Source organism: Trachypithecus francoisi, unplaced genomic scaffold (assembly GCF_009764315.1).
Source record: "Trachypithecus francoisi isolate TF-2019V2 unplaced genomic scaffold, Tfra_2.0 Lachesis_group14, whole genome shotgun sequence".
Classification (NCBI taxonomy): Eukaryota; Metazoa; Chordata; class Mammalia; order Primates; family Cercopithecidae; genus Trachypithecus; species Trachypithecus francoisi.
In genome coordinates, this window is record NW_022681459.1 from 31,900,483 (window position 1) to 31,919,969 (window position 19,487).

The following is a 19,487-nucleotide window of genomic DNA, read 5'->3' on the forward strand; positions in this document are numbered from 1 at the left end:
GGGCGAAAAGGTCTGGAGGAGCTGGAGCAAGGTGTGGTGCTCTAGGTTTTCAGTCTGATTGCAGTGGGACAGCTTTGTGCTTGGACGAGCACGCTGGCAGTCGCCGCCTCAAAGCCCCCCAAGCCTGCACTCCCTGGGTGGGTGTCGAGGGTGGACATCAGTCATCGTCTCTGTTGTTCTTCACGTGTTTTAAGATTTGAACAGTAGAAGCTAAACCTCGTTTATAAGGTGTCATAAGGACATGGAGTTTATCCACTAAGCGTTTTTATATTTTTTTAACTTAAACAGGTGATTTTTAAAAATAAGCATGTTTTTCTAAAACATACTCTTCTCTGAAGTTTTCAAGAGGTTTAGAAAGTGATTGGGTTCTTTGCCTGTTGGTGCTGACCCCTTTTTGTGAGCCTCAGTCCCTGGGCTGTGCCGTTCCTTCTCATCTGTCTGTCCCACCCAGCTCTTCCCCAGCAGCCAGGGCTGCACAGGGCCCCGCTCGGGGATTGGAAAACTCATGGCCACAGAGGGCCCCGCTCAGGGGTTGGAGAACTTGGGGCCACACAGGGCCCCGCTCAGGGGTTGGAGAAACTCACGTTCAAGTCGCCAGGGCTGCATGAACACGAGCAGGACGTTCTTCTCCCCAGGCTGTGGCACTTGTGCTTCGTGGTGGAGCTGAGCCAAGGAGGCCCTCAGGAGAGGCTTCCAGGCACAGAGGTGCCCGTGCCTCTTGCCATCTGTCCTGTGTCGCCAGTGCCCTTTGGAGGCCTCGGCATTTTGCAGGAGCCTCTGGCTCCAGGCTCTTTGGCCTCCTGATGGGAGCAGGTCCTTCTGTGAGAACTCTCACTGCCCCTGTCTTTGGCCCTGAGTGCCGCCTGCACCTCCTTAATTCACTGCCATGGGATTCTATTCACTGTCATGGCGTTCTCAGGCCTCGCCCTCCCCATGGGCCCCTGTGGGCAGTGCCCCTTCCCTGCTGAGGAGCAGAGATTGCCTTGGGATTCTTGGTTGGGATCTGGCTCGGAGGCCCTGGTGTGAGTAGGAGGTTGGTTGTACCTGCCGTGAGTGGCACTGGTGGGAATATGTGTGCACCGTCTCTTGCCAAGGGTGCTGGGTCCTACCTGTGGTCTGTGACCTGGTGACTCCCATGGCTTTGGCCTTTGGCCTCTGGGCTCCTCTGGCTTCTTGGGGCCTCTTCACTCTCCCACTTGTTATTTCTGGTGGTAGACGGAGAAGTACTAAGAGCAGTTAAAATCCCCGAACGAAGACCTGAACAGTTGAAGTGGCGTTTCCTTTAGGAAACTGACTTGGGTTTTGCAAGGATCGATGCTTCCTGGGTGCGTATTTAGCTGTCCTGTGTTCACTTTGTTGCCACAGGTTTTTAGAGGAACGTAAAGAGATCACGAGAAATTCAGTGCAGAACAAGATGCCTTCCTGCAGGAGGCCCAGGAGCAGCACACCCGCGAGCTGCAGCTCCTCCAGGAGAGACACCAGCAGCGGCTCCTGTCAGTGACGGCAGAGCTCGAGGCCAGACACCAGGCCGCACTGGGCGAGCTGACAGCCTCCTTAGAGAGCAAGCAGGGGGCTCTGCTGGCCGCGCGTGTGGCCGAACTGCAGGCGAAACACACTGCTGACCTCAGCGCTCTGGAGACCAGACCTCTGTCCAGCCTTGATTCTTTGGAATCCTGTTACCTGTCTGAAATTCAGACCATCCATGAGGAGCACAGGCGGGCCCTAGAGCTCTTACGAGCAGACTTTGAGGAACAGCTGCAGAAACAGGACTCTCTTCACCAAACAATTTTGACTCAGGAGTTGGAGAAACTGAAGCAAAAACATGGCGAGGAGCTGCGGCCTGTGCGGGGCGGCCTGCAAACCGCAGCGAGCAGGGAGCTCACCGGAGCCGTGGCTCACGAGCTGCAGGGAGCGCACCAGGTAAGGTGCACGGGCCCTGCCCCAGCTCAGGGCAGACCTCTCCCCCCACCCGTGTGTTTCCACCGCGTCACATGTCTGCGTGCGTGCTTTGTGCACCTGTGCGGGCGTCTGTATGTCTCACAGGCTGCCGGGATCAGTTGGGACTTCTGGTTTTGTTGTGAACTGGGCCTTTTTTTTTTTTTTTAAATTTTTTTTTATTTTTGAGACAGAGTCTTGCTTTGTCACCAGGCTGGAGTGCAGTGGTGCGATCTTGGCTCACTGCAACCTCCGCCTCTTGGGTTCAAGCGATTCTCCTGCCTCAGCCTCCCAAGTAGCTGGGATTACAGGCGCTTGCCACTATGCCTGGTTAATTTTTGTATTTTTAGTAGAGACTGGGTTTCACCATGTTGGCCAAGCTGGTCTCGGACTCCTGACCTCAGGCGATCACTCGCCTTGACCTCCCAGAGTGCTGGGATTACAAGCATGAGCCACCACACCCGGCCTGAGCTGGGCTTTAAAACACCGAGTTGAAGGGTTATTTTGATCACAGGTACCTTGCTAAAGGCTTTGCTCTCGTATGTATGTGAGAGGGCCCAGACCTTGGTGTGGGGTTTTGTGGGCTTTGGAGTATTCCTCAAGGCTGACCGGCACTCCTGCAGCAGACTTGGTTTCTAGGTGCTGTGGGTAGATCTGATTGTCGTGTTGCGTATTCAGAGCCTTGGGCCCCTCCTTTATTGATGTTTCCTGTAATTAAACCCTTTTGCCACATTTCAAGAGCAGTGATGGGCCAGGCATGATGGCTCACGTCTGTAATCACAGCAGTTTAGGAGGCCGAGGCAGTTGGATTACTTGAGCCCAGGAGTTTGAGACCAGCCTGTGGTCTACAAAAAATAAAAACAATTAGCTGGGCATGGGGGCACTCACCTGTAGCCTCAGCTGCTTTGGAGGCTGAAGCAGGAGGATTGCTTGAGCCCAGGAAGTCGAGGCTGCAGGGTGAGCTAAGACTGTGCCATTGCACTCCAGCCTGGACTGTAACAGTGAGACCCTATCTCAAAAAAAAAAAAAAAATCAAAAATAGCTCACACCTGTAATCCCAGCACTTTGGGAGGCCGAGGCAGGCAGGTCACGATGTCAAGAGATCGAGACCATCCTGGCTTACTTGGTGAAACCTCGTCTTTACTAAAAATACAAAAAATTAGCCAGATGTGGTGACGGGCGCCTGTAGTCCCAGCTACTCGGGAGGCTGAGGCAGGAGAATGACGTGAACCCTGGAGGCGGAGCTTGCAGTGAGCTGAGATCACGCCACTGCACTCGAGCCTGGGCGACAGAGCAATGCCCTGTCTCAAAAAACAAACCAAAAAAAGCAGTGATGGTTCATTTGCCAGGCACTTCAAGTTTTTATCATGAGGGCCGTGCGCGGTGGCTCAAGCCTGTAATCCCAGCACTTTGGGAGGCCGAGATGGCCGGATTGCGAGGTCAGGAGATCGAGACCATCCTGGCTAACACGGTGAAACCCCGTCTCTACTAAAAAATACGAAAAAAAACTAGCCGGGCGAGGTGGCGGGCGCCTGTGGTCCCAGCTGCTCAGGAGGCTGAGGCAGGAGAATGGCGTAAACCTGGGAGGCGGAGCTTGCAGTGAGCTGAGATCCGGCCGCTACACTCCAGCCTGGGCGACAGAGCGAGACTCCGTCTCAAAAAAAAAAAAAAAAAGTTTTTATCATGAAGAAGATTTTCTGGCGAAGTCCCTGTTGCCCTGGGCTGGCGCCCAACTGCAGAATCTGCAGTGCCTGTGACTCAGGAAAGGACACGTGTTGTCTTCTCACACACACCTTCCACTTTCTCTGCCCTCAGTGAGGTCTCTGAGGTTTTCTTGCCTTGAAGTAGATGAGTCTGCTCTGCTGAACATGTGGGGCCGCTGGGGCTGGCCTGTCTCCCTGCAGGCAGGGGATGCGTAGGCCTGGCTGCAGGGTGGGTGGGGCATGGTCTAGAGCTGATGAGGCAGTTAGAAATGGCTGTTCTGGCAGATCAATACCTTGTCAGACACTTAGGAAGTACATATTCCGAATTATAAACTAGGGAATTGCCAGCTCGGATAAGATGGACGCGTTCTTTTCCCGATACCAGCATGCCATGGGAGGGCTTCCTCCTTCCTGACTGTGGGGAACGGTTGTGAGGCTCCGGAGCGCTGGCGTATTGTTTCCTTTCTTTCACCTCTGTGTGAGAACAGGAGAAAAGTGGAACCTTCTTTAACCGCTGTGGGGTTTCATGTTATGTTTCAGGCTGTCCGTTTTGTGTGGTCTGAGCATGTGATCTCGGGGGAATTCCTAGAAAGCAGAACCTGTTCAGGGCTCCAACTGCTGTCGTGAGCATGGTGCAGTCAGTGTCTGTCCTGGGCCTCTGTCCTGTCCTTGTCTTTACCAGATGTCATGGCGTTCTAGGGGTTTGTTTCTGTTTTGTTTTTTAAGGGGCAGGGTCTCCCGAGGTTGCCCAGGCTAGTCTCGAACTCCTGGCCTCAAGAGATCCTCTTGCCTTGGCCTCCCAGGTATTGGAATTACAGGCGTGAGCCACTGCTCACAGCTTGGGAGGTGCCTCTTGAGAGAAGCTGGAGCCAGGTTGTCTTTCTGGACAAAATTTAGAAAGGGGTCTGATGCTGCTGGGAGCTGCCCTCTAGGCGAGTCCTCAGATGCCAGCTTCAGCTTCCTTTCGTTCCCACTTTTGATCACGGGCAAACAGATGCTTTGGAGAATAGCGCTTGTTCCCAAGCTGTGGATTTAAAATTAGGTTTTCTTGGTTTGTTTGGTTTAAAGAAAACGAAGTTCTGAGAGAATATTCAGAAAGGAGGAACTTGCATATCACACATGAAGTGTGTATTTCAAACCATGGCCTGATTTAGTCATGGGAAGCATGTGGAGTGTGTGCACCTTCCGTGCCCTGTGTGGGGATGTGGCACGTCTGGATGTTTCCCGGACAGAAGGAGCTGGTCATGGCCCTGTGCAATCAGAGATGCCTGCTGGAGGAAGACAGGACCGAAGCCCTGGACAGCGTGGGTGCCGAGGTCCTGCTCCTGGAGCATCAGCAGCTAGCGGCCCTGCAGGAACTCAGAGACGCACGCTGCCAAGATGCAGGAGCAGCAAGCAGGGCAGGCGGAGTTGGGGGAGCCGGCGGTTCTGGGGGAGCTGCAGGTTCTGGGGGAGCCGGCGGAGTGCTGGGGGAGCTGGAGGTGCTGTGGGAGGGGGCTGTGCAGATGAGCAGCTCCATGGGTGTGGTTCCCACAGGGGTGCCTCCCGGCTTCTCTGCCCTGAGTCTTCATCAGAGTGTTGAGGCCCTTATGGGTACGCTTGGAGGTGCTGGGTTGTGCGTGCTAGGGGGTCTGTGCTCAAAGGGTACAGCTTCGTGGGGGCAGATGTGTCAGTGCTCTTGGCCAGCAAGCAGCTGCAGGGGTGGGCATCTGCGGGAGGTGTCTTTGGTTGGCCTCCCTTCCCACTGGGGCCTCTGGAGGGCAGCGCTATGCCCTGGTCTGCAGGCAGCGAGTGGTCTGTGGAGCAACCACACATCTGTCCTAAAGGCTACTTGGCAGCTGGACGAAAAACAAGGTGGAGGCGATTTAGAGCCTGGGAGGCCGGGGGTCAGGGAGGCCGGGGCTCATCTCAGGTGTGGCACTAGGTGGCTCGAGGGATAGTGTGGGGCACCTGCCAGCTGATGATGGCAACGGAGGGGCACGGAGAGCCTGGAGGCTGACGGGGGAGGCCATGCTGAGCTGGAGGGGCCATCCCAGCTTGGGCTGGTGTGGGGGATGTGGCTTGTGTGGATACAGAGCACGTTTAATTGCTCTTACAAATCTGCACACAGGCTGGGCTTGGGGCTCATGCCTGTAATCCTAGGGCTTCGGGAGGCCGTGGTGGGAGGATCTCTTGAGCTCAGGAGTTCGAGACCAGCCTGGGCAACATAGCAAGAGTCCACTTCTAAAAACAAAAATTGGCTGGGTGTCGTGGCTCACACCTGTAATCCCAGCACTTTGGGAGGCTGAGGCGGGCGGATCATGAGGTCAGGAGATCGAGACCATCCTGGCTAACACTGTGAAACCCTGTTTCTACTAAAAATACAAAAAATTAGCCAGGCATGGTGGCAGGTGCCTGTAGTCCCAGCTCTTCTGGAGGCTGAGGCAGGAGAATGGCATGAACCCAGGAGGCAGAGGTTACAGTGAGCGAAGATCACACCACTGCCCTCCAGCCTGGGCGACAGCGCGAGACTGTCTCAAAAAAAAAAAAAAAGAAAGAAAAAGAAGTAAAAATTAACTAGGCATGGTGATGCAGGCCTGTAGTCCCAGCTGCTTGGGAGACTGAGGAGAGAAAATTGCTTGAGCCCGGGAGTCTGTGGCTGCAGGAAAAAAAGAGAAAGAAATCTGCACACAGTATGATTTACTTTCTTTCTTTTTTTTTTTTCTTTTAAAGACAACATCTCAAAAAAAAAAAAAAAGGCTGGAGTGCAGTGTCACAATCCTGGCTCACTGCAGCCTTTGCCTGCCAGGCTTAAGCAGTCCTCCCACCTCAGCCTCCCAAGTAGCTGGGATACAGGCACGTGCCACCTCGCCTTGCTAACTTTTATTGTTTTGTCGCCCACGCTGGTCTTGAACTCACGGACTCAAGTGATCCTCCCACCTTGGCCTCCCCAAAGTACTGGGATTACAAGCGTGAGCCCCTGCACCTGGCCAGTGTAGTTACTTTTTCATTTTTTAAAAAATCTTTTGTGTCAGTATATGCATAAGCACTGGTACCAAATTGTGTCAGAAGAAGCCAGACCGAGCAGTCGGAATCCCCCTTGGATTCCCAAGGTGGCTGTGCAGGGGCCTGGCTGAGGTCCACTGCCACCTGCTGTGGTCTTGACTCTCTGCATCCATGCAGGACTGCATTTAAGCAGCAAGGTCTCCCCACTTGTGGACCTGTGCACCTGCCCCACCCAGGCACCACCACCCTGCCTGCTGGCCTACACGATGAGCACACACAAACACACAACACATGTGCATTCACACAGCACATGCACACAAACAGCACATACAGAGCACATGCACACACAGCACGTGTACACACAACACATGCAGGCATAGCACATGTGCGCACACAGCACATACATAGCACATGCACACAGCACATGTGCACATGCAGAGCACATACTCATACACAGCACACACGTGCACACAGCACATGCACACACACATAGCACACACAGCACATGTGCACACATAGCACATGCAAACAGCACACACAACATGCACACAGCACACACGTAGCACACACATGGCATGTGCACACAGTACATATACAGCACATGCATACACAGCACATGCGCAGAGCACATGCACACCCACGCAGCACACACATGCAGCACATGCATGGCACATGTGCATGCACACAGCATGTGCACACAGACAGCACACATGCACACAGCACATGCATACACGTAGCACATGCACACACAGCACACGTACACATAGCACACTCACACAGCACATGTGCCCATACATGACACACACAGCACATGCACATACACAGCACATATGCACACACAGCACACACACACATACAGCACATGCGCACACGGCACATGCACACACGCAGCACACACAACACATGTGCCCATATAAGGCACACACAGAGCACATTCACACATAGCACATGTACACACAGGACAGGCACACACACACACACAGCACATGCTCACACACAGCACATACACAGCACACATCCAGCACATGTGCACTCACACAACACGTGCTCACACACACACATGTGCACGCGCAACACACTCACGGCACATGTGCCCATACAAGGCACATGCACACAGCACACACACACACGCAGCACATGTTGCACACACATCACATACATGCAGCACATTCACACAGCCCATGTGCCCCTACAAGGCAAATGCACACACAGCATATGTGCGCACACACATACAGCACATGCACACACACAGCACATACACACATGCAGCACATGCATGTGCACACACAGCACATACACACCACACATAGAACATACACATGGCATGTGTGCACACAGCGCACACACAACACGTGCACACACAGGGCACGTGATCATACAGCACATGTGAATGTGCACAGCACTTTCTCATATACACAGCACATGCACACATGTCGTTCTGCATGTTATCCTACAGGCTGAATGCCTGGGGTCCTCCTGTTTCCATGTTCTGGGTCTGTACGATCTTCTGGCCTTTCTGTCGCGGGGAGGGTTTGAGTCTCTGTTTGGAGCACTTAAGAAATACCTGGTAATTTACTTGAAACATTGTGTGCCAGTTGCAGGTGGTTTGTTTTTGTGCATATGTTTCAAGGGGGTTTGAAAAGAGGACGTGCTAAGTTCTCATTTCTAGCCAGGAAGGAAGGCTTTGCACCTGACAGGTTTGCTCAGTGAAGAGGGACTGCTCCCGAGAATGGGTGACGCAGCGCCGGATTCTGAGGTTAGAACTGACTTGTTTCTTCACATGGACAGCTCTGGGTGCTGCCCAGTGTGGACACTGGCCCCTCAGTCCTGAGGCGCAGCCCTGAGACCTGCACCCTGCTGGGCATTGTGTAGGTCTGTCTTCTCTGGAAAAGTCAGATTCTATCTCCCTTTTCTAAGGACTCATGCTAGAGGAATTCTGTCCATTTTATCTGCACATAGCACAAAGAGGTGTTCATTTTCTGAAATGGTGTGTCACCTGCATCTTTTTTTTTTTTTTGAGGCGGAGTCTCGCTTTGTCGCCCAGACTGGAGTGCAGTGGCCGGATCTCAGCTCACTGCAAGCTCCGCCTCCCAGGTTTACGCCATTCTCTTGCCTCAGCCTCCCGAGTAGCTGGGACTACAGGCGCCCACCACCTCGCCCGGCTAGTTTTTGTATTTTTAGTAGATACGGGGTTTCACCGTGTTAGCCAGGATGGTCTCGATCTCCTGACCTCGCAATCCGGCCATCTGGGCCTCCCAAAGTGCTGGGATTACAGGCTTGAGCCACTGCGCCCGGCCTACCTGCATCTTTTAACCTGTACTTTTGTTCTTCTAGGGTGACTGTTTTTGTTGTTGTTGTTGTTTTGGAGAGAGGATCTTGCTCTGTTGCCCAGGCTGAAGGTAGTGATGCAATCACAGCTCACTGTGACCTTGAACAGCTGGCCTCAAGTGGTCCTCCTGCCTCAGCCTCCTGAGTAGCTGGGACTACAGATGTGCACCACCATGCCTGGGTAATTTATTTTTTGTATAAATGGGGTCTCACTGTGTTGCCAGGCTGGTCTCAAATTCCAGGCCTCAAGCAATCCTTTTGTCTCAGCCTCCCAGAGTGCTGGGACCATAGGCGTGAGCTGCACCTGGCCTGGACTAAGAGTGTTTTTGCAGTATTTTTCTAGTTGAGGTACAAGTTTGCACGGAGTAAGTTATCTTTTTACTTTGCTGCTAAGAATGTGCATGTCGACACTTTTTTAAATTTTTTTTTATTTTTTTGAGACACAGTCTCGCTCTGTCGCCAGGCTGGAACGCAGTGGTGTGATCTTGGCTCACTGCAACCTCCACCTCCCTGGTTCAAGCGATTCTCCTGCCTCAGCCTCCCAAGTAGCTGGGGCTACAGTGTGCACCACCATGACTAGCTAATTCTTGTATTTTTAGTAGAGATGGGGTTTCACCATGTTACCCAGGATGGTCTTGATCTCTTGACCTCGTGATCCACCCACTTCACCCTCCTAAGTGCTAGGATTACAGGCGTGAGCCACTGTGCCCAGTCTTAGGTGTTTTTTTTTTTTTTTTTTTTTTTTTTTTTTGAGATGGAGTCTCGCTCTGTCGCCAGGCTGTATAGTGCAGTGACGTGATCTTGGCTCACGGCAACCTCCACCCCCCCGGGTTTAAGCCATTCTCCTGCCTCAACCTCCTTAGTAGCTGGGATTACAGGTGCATACCAGCACGCCTGGCTAATTTTTGTATTGTTAGTAGAAAGAAGGTTTCACCATGTTGGCAGGCTGGTCTCAAACTCCTGACCTCGTGATCTGCCCGTCTCAGCCTGCGAAAGTGCTAGGATTACAGGCGTGAGCCACTGTGCCCGTCCGCTGAGATACTCTTTTACGTGATTGTTTTGGTGTAGCTGATTTCACAGAAGAAAATAATTGGGCTACGGGGAGGTGGGATGTACTGTTTATTTTATATTATCTTTTTTGGGGCAGATGGCAGCATTTGCAGAAATAGAATAACTCAGCAAGCCCCCGGTCCCGCTGGTTAGTGGAGTACACACTCAGTGTATCAGTCCCCCTCTCCTCCTGATTGTTTAGAAGCAAATCCAAGACACCATGTGTCTGCGAGTGAGGTGTTTTCCCCCAGTACAGCATAACCAGGATTTATCCATCTCACCTAAAACACCCACAGCGATCCCTGCATTTCATCGCAAGCCCAGCCCACGTGCCAGTCTCCTCTGGCTGGCTCACATCAGGATCTGTGTTTGTTCCTGTGATGCTGGTCACTGTTCCCTCGTTCCTGTGAGTGTGTTGGTAGATCCACAGGCCTGTGATTGGTGAGAATGCCTCTCGTGTGGTGGCCGCTCCGCTCCTGGTCTTTCCTCAGGCTTTACCCTGTGAAAAGACTTACACAGGCCGGCCGCAGTGGCTCACGCCTGTAATCCCAGCACTTTTGGAGGCCAAGGTGGGTGGATCACCTGAGGTTGGGAGTTCGAGACCAGCTTGACCAACATGGAGAAGCCCTGTCTTTACTAAAAATACAAAATTAGCCGGCCATGGTGGCACATACTTGTAATCCCAGCTACTCGGGAGGCTGAGGCAAGAGAATCACTTGAACCCGGGAGGCGGAGATTGTGACGAGCTGCGATCGTGCCATTGCACTCTAGCCTGGGCAACGAGAGTGAAACTTCGTCTCAAAAAAAAGACTTACACGGAGCCCTGCCGAGCCCTGACGGGAGTGTTTTGGGTCATTGTCCCAGAATAGCTGGGCTGTCCTGTTCTTCCCCTGTGGCGATGCTTTTTCTGAGCCTCAAATATCTTTGCACCTGTTGGAACAGCAGTCACTTGTCAGCAGGGTGACGTGACCTACGCTTGTGGGGTGATTGAATTACTTTCCGGGCTACCGCCCTTGGGAGTTTGGTTGTGAGGAAAGTCCTCTGAAAACGTAAGCTTGATTTCTTTTTGATAGAAATATGTATCCCATAAGATTCCCCCGCCCTGCCCTGCCCTGCCTTGCCTTGCCTGTGCTGGTAACACGAAGCAGAGCTGAGTGCAGAAGTGAATTGCATGTGGCCGCTGTGGGGTGCTCAAGGCGGTCTCATCATTTCTTGGATTAAAACCCAAATCTTTTCATAGGTTAATTTTTTTTTAATATTGAGAGAATATTAATGTTGGTTTAGACAGTGTTTGAATGTCCTGAATGCATCCTCGGTTGAATGTCTTTGCCTTCTGACATCGGTTTTCTCTGTGCATGCCACTTATTTATGATTAAAATGTATGTGATATTTTTCCGTGATTGTGTGGATTTTAGAAAAACCTGAAAATAACTTTTTTTAAAAACATCTTTTTGATACGGACCTCACAACTTAGAACATGGTCAGTTTTTTTCTTTTTTTTTTTTTTGAGGCGGAGTCTCGCTGTGTTGCCCAGGCTGGAGTGCAGTGGTGCAATCTCGGCTCACTGCAAGCTCCGACCCCAGGTTCACACCATTCTCCTGCCTCAGCCTCCCGAGTAGCTGGGACTACAGGTGCCTGCCACCACGCCCGGCTAACATTTTGTATTTTTAGTGGAGACGCAATTTCACCGTGTTAGCCAGGATGGTCTCGATCTCCTGACTTCGTGATCTGCCCACCTTGGCCTCCCAAAGTGCTGGGATTACTGGCGTGAGCCCCCGCGCCCAACCAGAACATGGTCAATTTAAAGAGTTTCCAGTTTTCTTCCTGCAACCCCCTGGCAGAGCCTGTAGGAGCCTTCTCTGCCGGGGGTTGCAGGAAGAAAACCTCCTTTGAGCCGTCCAGGTCGGGTTGAGGGGGTGGCCGAGGACGCACGCTTCTGCACGACACTGCAGCTGAGCCAAGGCCCTGGGCCTGAGGGATCACACGTGGGGCACCGGCCGTCCCTCTGCTGGGCCTGCATGCCTGTGACCTGCCCAGCCCTGCCCGATGTCTCCTGGGGGCTGCCCCTGCGGGGAGCCGCCTTATTTGGCCTCCACTACCTCGTACGTCCTCTGCAGGTCTGTCGAAGGCCTGAGAGTGTGCGGGCAGGACAGGGCCAAGCGTGGACAGTTTGGGTGGCTCCCCCAGGTGCAAGGCGGTGCCTGCGGGTGGCGCTGTGCCCTGAAACAAAGCAGAGGTCAAGACTGGACACACACAGCTTCCAGCTGCCAGGGGGTGGAGGGAGCTGCCTGCCTGCCGTGCCCGGGCGTCCTGGCTGCCTGCCTGCCGTGCCCGGGCGTCCTGGCTGCCTGCCTGCCATGCCCGGGCGTCCTGGTGGGCCATGTGCAGTGTCGGCCCTCCCTGGCCGGAGTTCTCTGTGGAGCCTGCCCTCTACCCTCTCCATTTGCAGTGTGTGACTCCGGGATCCAGGAGGCCGCGGGGCTAGAGCGTAGAACCAGCTGTGCTCCTGAGTAGGGCGTAGCTGGGGGCATCTCTGGCTTAGGGCAGGCTCCGCAGGCTGTGGGAGTGTGTGATGTTCTTGGGCTCCCGTGGTGGCCTCAAACAGAAGTTTGATTTTCTCATTGTTACACAGTAGGCCTCAATGAGAGATTTTTGTCCAAAGAGAGTAAGATGTTCAGAGGCCACTGATTTCAGCCTTGGACTCTTGCCACATCCTTTGCTGGGCACAGGGAGCACAGAGGTTGCCCTTGGGCCCCACAGGCTGACACTGTGGGTGCCAGGAGGGAAGTACCTGATTTGCGCCTGACTGGGCCCGAGGAGCCCGTCCACCGTGACTCTGAGCGTGAGCTGTTGTGGGCACCATGGCAGTGCCTTGTCTTGCGGATTAATTTTCCTATTTTCCCAGTCCCTTGGCCTCCGTCCTGCCGGTCTGCATTGGCATTTGGGGTTTTGTTCTTGAATTCACTGGCATTTCGTGGTGGGTATACCCAGAACCAGCATCCCTGTTTGGACCTCTTACTCCTGGCCTGCTGCCTCCTCCCTGGCTTTTGGTCTGGATCAATGCGTCTGTCCCCCAGGAGACGCACTGCTGATGGTTGGGGCATCCGCAAGGTAATTAAAGTTCTTTGGAAACTTTGTAGTGTGCACACAGCTCAGAAGTTAGTCTGGAGTCCTTCCTTTCAAACAAATGGAACTAAATCAAATCCAGGAGAGAAAGTTTATTAAAGTGAACTGTACTCACAATTCCAAATGGTCTGGAGACCTTGAGAGTGACTTTAGTGTTGTACGCTGTGAACCTGTTTCTACTTCCCGTGACTAAGATGCAGCTGCACAGCCTACCTGGCACCTTCAGCAAGTTCCAAGCCTGCATGGGGGGCACCCGATCCTTTATCCTTTCCTCCCCATGGCTTATCACATGAAAAAGGTAGAGAATAAAGGTCATTTCTGGTGTCAAAGGTTCCGTGTGTTTATTGAAACTGTTGCCCTAGTTACTTCAGAAAAGGCACTCACTCAGTGTTGACGTCTTCTTTCTCCTGAAGCCAGTGGAGCCCCAGCCCTCAGCCCGCCTGGCCCTGCTGGGTGGGGAGCGGGAGCCGGCACTCCCCTCCAGTCGTCCAGGAGCAGCAGGTCCCACTGCTGAGGGCAGGGGCTCTGTGCTGTCCTTTCCTGCCTGCTAAGTAAGTACAAAAAACTTACTTTATCAATTACCTTTTCACATGCCAAGTTAAAACACAAAATAATTTCGTTGTCTTAAAACTGAGCTTTTTCTAGGCAACTTGTGGCATGCATTTTAGTATTTAAATCTGCTGTTTAACATACCTTTTCTGCTGAGAATCTGTCATCACTTATCTTAAGTTTATTCTAATGGATTTCATCCCCTCATGAAGAAACCCCCAGTGGCTCCTGCCTATAGTCCTAGCACCTTGGGAGGCTGAGGCAAGAGGATTGCTGGAGCCCAGGAGTTCAAGACCAAAAATAAAAAAATACTAAAAATAAAAAAATGAGCCTGGCATGTTGGCCTGCCCATGTAGTTCCAGCTACTTGGAAGGCTGAGGTGGGAGGACCGCTTGAGCCCAGGAGGCTGAAGCTGTAGGGAGCTGAGATCACACCACTGCACTCCAGTCTGGGTGACAGCAAAACGTTGTTTCAAAAAGGAATAAATGAAAATTAAGGAAGAAAGAAGAAACCCCCCACTCGTTAGCAGTTACTCCCCATTCGCCCTCCTGCCCCATCCCTGGTGATCTGCCATCTGCTTGCCGTAGCTGTGGGCGTCTTACGTAAATCGACTCAGCGTGTGCCCTTGGCATCCACCACTTTCACTTCGTGTGTTTCCCGGGTTCACACACATGGTGGCAGGTGTCAGGACTTGCTGGATGTTTGTTTTCTGTACATCTTACGCCCTTTTTGTTCCTGTATTCCTCCTCGAACATGACTGCCTTTTTTCACTTTCATTTCCTTGATGTTTCCTTTACCGTACAGTGGTCCCCCCTTACCCACAGGGGAAGGATTCCAAGACCCCCAGTGGGTGCCTGAAATCATGAATGGTTCTGAACCCTTATGTGCTGTTTTTTCCTATACATACCTGTCATCAACCTTTACCTTAAAGGAATCGCCCTGTAGCATCTCTGGCATGTCTGAATTGCACCATCATCAACTTTTAACTGAAAGGAATCACCCTGTGGCGTCTCTGGCACATCTGAATTGCAGCATCACCTCTCTTGCACTTTGGGGCCGTTATTCAATGAAGTAAGGGTGACTTGAACACAAGCACTGGGATGCTGTGACAGTTGGTCTGATCACCGAGATGCCTGCCGGTGGGCGGGTAGTGCTTGCCATGTGGATAACGCCGGACAGAGGGATGACCCCCGGCCTGGCCTGCCAGATTTCCTCACACTGTTCAGCTTGGGGGCAGGCAGTTTAACACTCATAAGAGTTGTTTACTTCTGTAATTTTTCATATGGTATTTTCAGAATGAGGTTGAACCCAGGTAACTGAAACCACAGACAGAGGGGACTGCTATTTATTGAGTTATTTTCTTAGCACTTGCCCTCAGCATTACAGCAAGCACCTTCTAACAATCTGGTTTGGATTAATACCAACTTAATTTTAAAAGCTTACAAAATTATTTGCTAATGTAGCTTCATTCCCTCATCTGCCCTTTGTGCTCATATTGTCGTACCAAGCACATCTTTCTTTCTGTACCCTTTACACACGTGTCTTTTAAATCGGGAGGAAGAAGAGTTACAAACAAAAGCCATGTTGTTTTGTCTCCTGTTTTCCCTGTGTCGTTACCTGCACTACTGCTGCTCATTTCTTCCTGGGAATTCAAGTCTGGTGCCTTATGTTTCAGCCCGAAGGACTTCCTTTGGGATTTCTTGAAGGACAGGTCTGCTAGTGATGAATCCTCTTAGCTTTTGTTTTTGTGGGAATGTCTTAATTTCTCCTTCATCCTTGAGAGATCATTTCCTGGATGTGGACTTCAAGGTCCACAGGCTTTTCCTTCAGTGCTGGGCGGGCTCTCCGCTGCCTTCCCTGTCAGCCGGGGCTCCGTATTGTGAGCCATGCCCATCTTCCCGGGCTGTGTGTTGTGAGCTGCGCCCGTCTTCCCGGGCTGTGTGTCGTGAGCCTCGCCCGTCTTCCTGGGGCTACATGTCTTGAGCGGCACCCATATACCCACCGCGCACTGGCTGGCCTCAATCTTTGACCTGAACACTGCTGAGGTTTGGCTGTGATGGGTGAGGTGTGGGTCTCTGTCAGTTGGTCCTACTTGGAGTCCATTGAGCTGTATGTGGGGATGATGATGATGATGATGATGATTATTGTTATTTTCATCAAATTTGGGAGGTTTTTGGCCATTGTGTCTTCAAGGGTTCCCTCTGCCTTTTTCTCTCCCTCTGTCTGGCCCCACAGGCCTTGGAGACTCTGCTGAGTTTTCTTCATGTTTCTTTCTGTTCCTTGACTGGATCATCTTAATTGACCTATCTTCCAGCATGTGATTTCTGTCTTCTGCCTGCTCGAGTCTGCTGCTGAGCCTCGCTCTAGAGAATTTTTTTTTCAGTGATTGTACTTTTCAGCTCCAGATGTCAAGGGAGCTCTATTTCAGTCTTCCTTTCTGCTGAGGGCCCTGTGTGTGTTGTGCCCTCTGGGGTCTGGCGGGCGGTGGACAGCCTGGCCCTGGCCTTCACCCCTGCTGTGCCGAGCCACATGGTTACTACAGCCAGCCCAGGGCCTCTTGGGCCTTTCCGGTGTGGGCACAGCCCTGTGCGTGTTCACACCTTGTAGAGTCCCAAAAGATGTCAGAGCTTTTCAGAGCCCCCTGTGGACGTCTCATTCTCAAATGTTTTCTTTTGTTTTTCCAGCAGCCCCTTAGTAGTCCCAACTGGTTTCTCTACTGTGGGCAGCTGCAGCTATTAAACACTTGCCACTGACTGTTTCCAGCCAATGCCCCGGGGTAGAATTTCTGACACCGAGAGCTCTGACCCAGTCATGGCAGCGAGGTGCCCGGCAGGTGGGCTCGGGCAGTTGTGCATGGAAGTTTTGGGGTATTCCAAATCCATTCTGTCCCCCACCCCACCCCAGCAACTACTAGTTTTCAGGGCTGTTAGATTGGAGAGGAGATACGGGGTCAGGGCAAAGTTAAGCACCCGAAGTTTGTTCTGATGGACACTCAGCCTGTGTTTTCCATAAACACTCCTCTGATTGCAAACCTGACCAGATTTCCACAGCTCTGAAGACATTGGTTTTGAAGGTTTTTACCACTTTTGCTTTTATAGAGGAACAGATTTTGGAGGTCCTTATTTTGCCATTCTAGAAGTGCTACCTCTGTAGGTTAAAAAAATAAGCTTATTTCATTAATTTAATTGGCCACGTGCAGTGGCTCACACCTGTAATCCCAGCACTTTTGGAGGCCAATGTGGGCAGAGCACTTGAAGTCAGGAGTTCGAGACTAGCCTGGCCAATAGGTTTTAGTAGAAACCCTGTTTCTACTAAAAGAAAAATTACAAAAATTAGTTGGGTGTGGTGGCAGGCGCCTATAATCCCAGCTACTCGGGAGACTGAGGCAAGAGAATCCCGTGAACCTGGGAGGCAGAGGTTGCAGTGAGCTGAGATCGTGCCACTGCACTCCAGCCTGGGTGACAGAGAAGAGTCCTTCAACGTAGGTAGGTAGGTAGGTAGGTAGGTAGGTAGAGATACATAATTTAATTCATCTATTGAACCTTATTTAAAAGTTTTTGTTATTTAGAAAGAAAGAAGGTTTAATCTTTTAAAAGGGAAGAAACCTGGGTTTCCAAATATCTTGGATTTTCGTGGCTGTAATCCCTTGATGGTGAACTTCTTAGTGTGACTCTTGAAGATCTTACAGGAGCTATTTGGGAATGGTAGTGAGCAGTTGCTCATGACACGCAGCTGTCACCAGTGCAGACTTGTGTCTCCTTAAGTGTTTTATCTCCAAAACCAGGACTTCGTGTTCCCAGTGAAGTCCTTGAACCCAAGTTTTGTGTGATGGGGGCCGTGTTCTGGCTCATCACGGCTCTTGGTGCGGAGTAGGGGCTCCGTGCATATCTGCTGAGTGTGTTGAATTCTAGCTAACAGCAGAGAATGTATTTTTCTAACTTACTGGTATTTTTTATTGTTATTGATGCATACAGGTTGAATTTGGAAGTGAAAAGAAAGCTGCTTTGCATGAAAAAGAGGAGACACTTCAGCTCCAGAGTGCGCAGAGACAGCCTTTTCACCAAGAGGAGAAAGAGTCTTTGTCTCTGCAGCTTCAAAAGAAGAGTCACCAAGTCCAGCAGGTGTGTGGGATGTGCCTTTCCCTTGTGGTAAGATGTGTGTAGCATAAAAATCATTTTCATCTTATTTCAGTGTGTAGTTCAGTGGCAGAAGTGCATTCATGGTGTTGTACATTTACAGTGTTGTGCATTCAGTGGCAGAAGCGCATTCACGATGTTGTGCATTCAGTGACAGAAGTGCATTCACGGTGTTGTGCTTATTCAGTGGTGGAAGCGCATTCACAGTGTTGTGTATTTGGTGGCAGAAGCACATTTCACAGTGTGCATTCAGTGATGGAAACGCGTTCATGGTGTTGTATCCAGTGGCGGAAGTGCATTCACGGTGTTGTGCTTATTCAGTGGCAGAAGCGCGTTCACGGTGTTGTGCGTTCAGTGACAGAAGTGCATTCACGATGTGCTTATTCAATGGTGGAAGCATGTTCACAGTGTTGTATATTCAGTGGCGGAAGTGCATTCACAGTGTTGTGCAGCCATCACCACCGTCCATCTCCAGAAGTCTTCATCTTGCAAAACTGAATTCTGTTCCCATTAGACTCTCACTCCCCATTCGCCCTCCCTCAGCACGTGGCTCACACTTGTAGTCCCAGCACTTCGGGAGTCTGAGACAGGAGGAACACTCCAGCCCAGGAATTCGATACCAGCCTGGACAATATAGGGAGATCCTGTCTCTACAAAAAATGAAAAAATTAGCCATGTGTGGTGGCACACACCTGTAGCCCCAGCTTCTCAAGAAGCTGAAGTGGGAGGATTGTTTGTGCCTTGGAGATTGAGGCTACAGTGAGCTGTGATTGTGCCACTGCACTCCAGCCTGGGCAGCAGAGGGAGACCCTGTCTCAGAAAGAGAGATCTTTGCCTGCCTGGCAACTGACTTTTGTGAATGACCAAATACAGTGACTTATTTCACATTGCTGTTTGAGCGGTGGATCTCTGATGAACTGGCCCCTTCCCTCGCCTTGCCTCAGATTCCACCTGGAGATGTTTGTGTATTCTTTTGTAAATGATGAATAATGGAGGAAAAACCGTATCAATAATTTTCATCTTTAATCAGCACCTCGTTCACCTTTGCTGTATTTTTACTAAATGTGCAGATGGTCCTCGGCCTGTGCTGGGGCCACGCCTCGACTGCTGTCAGTCAAGGCGCTGTGAGTTGAGGAATGTGCCGAAGTGCTTTCACCCTGTCGCCAAAGTCCTAAGTCAGACTCTTGAATAGCGAAATTATGTTGAAAGTCCCTTTCAGCCATTTACTTTTAACCAAATTGTTTTAACTAAAGCTTTAACCATTTTTCCCAATAGCTGAAAGACCAGGTTTTATCCTTAAGTCACGAGATAGAAGAGTGCCGCTCCGAGCTGGAGGTGCTGCAGCAGAGGCGGGAGCGGGAGAACCGAGAAGGCGCAAACCTCCTCTCCATGCTCAAGGCCGATGTCGACCTGTCCCACAGCGAAAGGTCAGTGTGTGCTCGGCACCGAGGCTGCCTTGTGGCTGCCAGCACCCACTGGGTCATGTGGATGCCATTGGTCCCCACGTCTCCTGGCTGCGTGACTGGTCCACCGTGCACACTGGCTCCTGGTGGATGGGGACCTGGCTTCCTTCTTCCTCTCACTTAGAAAGATTGTAAGCACTGGGAAGAACTCGCCTGCTGTGTCTCATCTCCCAGCCCCCATTCCCTCCTCCCACCCTGCCTGCTGTGTCTCA

General features: G+C 51.5%; 1 protein-coding gene across 1 annotated transcript in view; it reads left to right on the top strand.

The window, feature by feature from the left end:
- PCNT (pericentrin) overlaps positions 1-19,487 on the top strand; it is a 124,292-nt gene that overhangs the window by 43,428 nt on the left and 61,377 nt on the right. Inside the window, 4 exon segments of the mRNA XM_033232676.1 lie at positions 1,366-1,388; positions 1,391-1,920; positions 17,651-17,797; positions 19,088-19,239. Of these exon segments, the coding sequence (XP_033088567.1) occupies positions 1,366-1,388; positions 1,391-1,920; positions 17,651-17,797; positions 19,088-19,239 (852 nt within the window).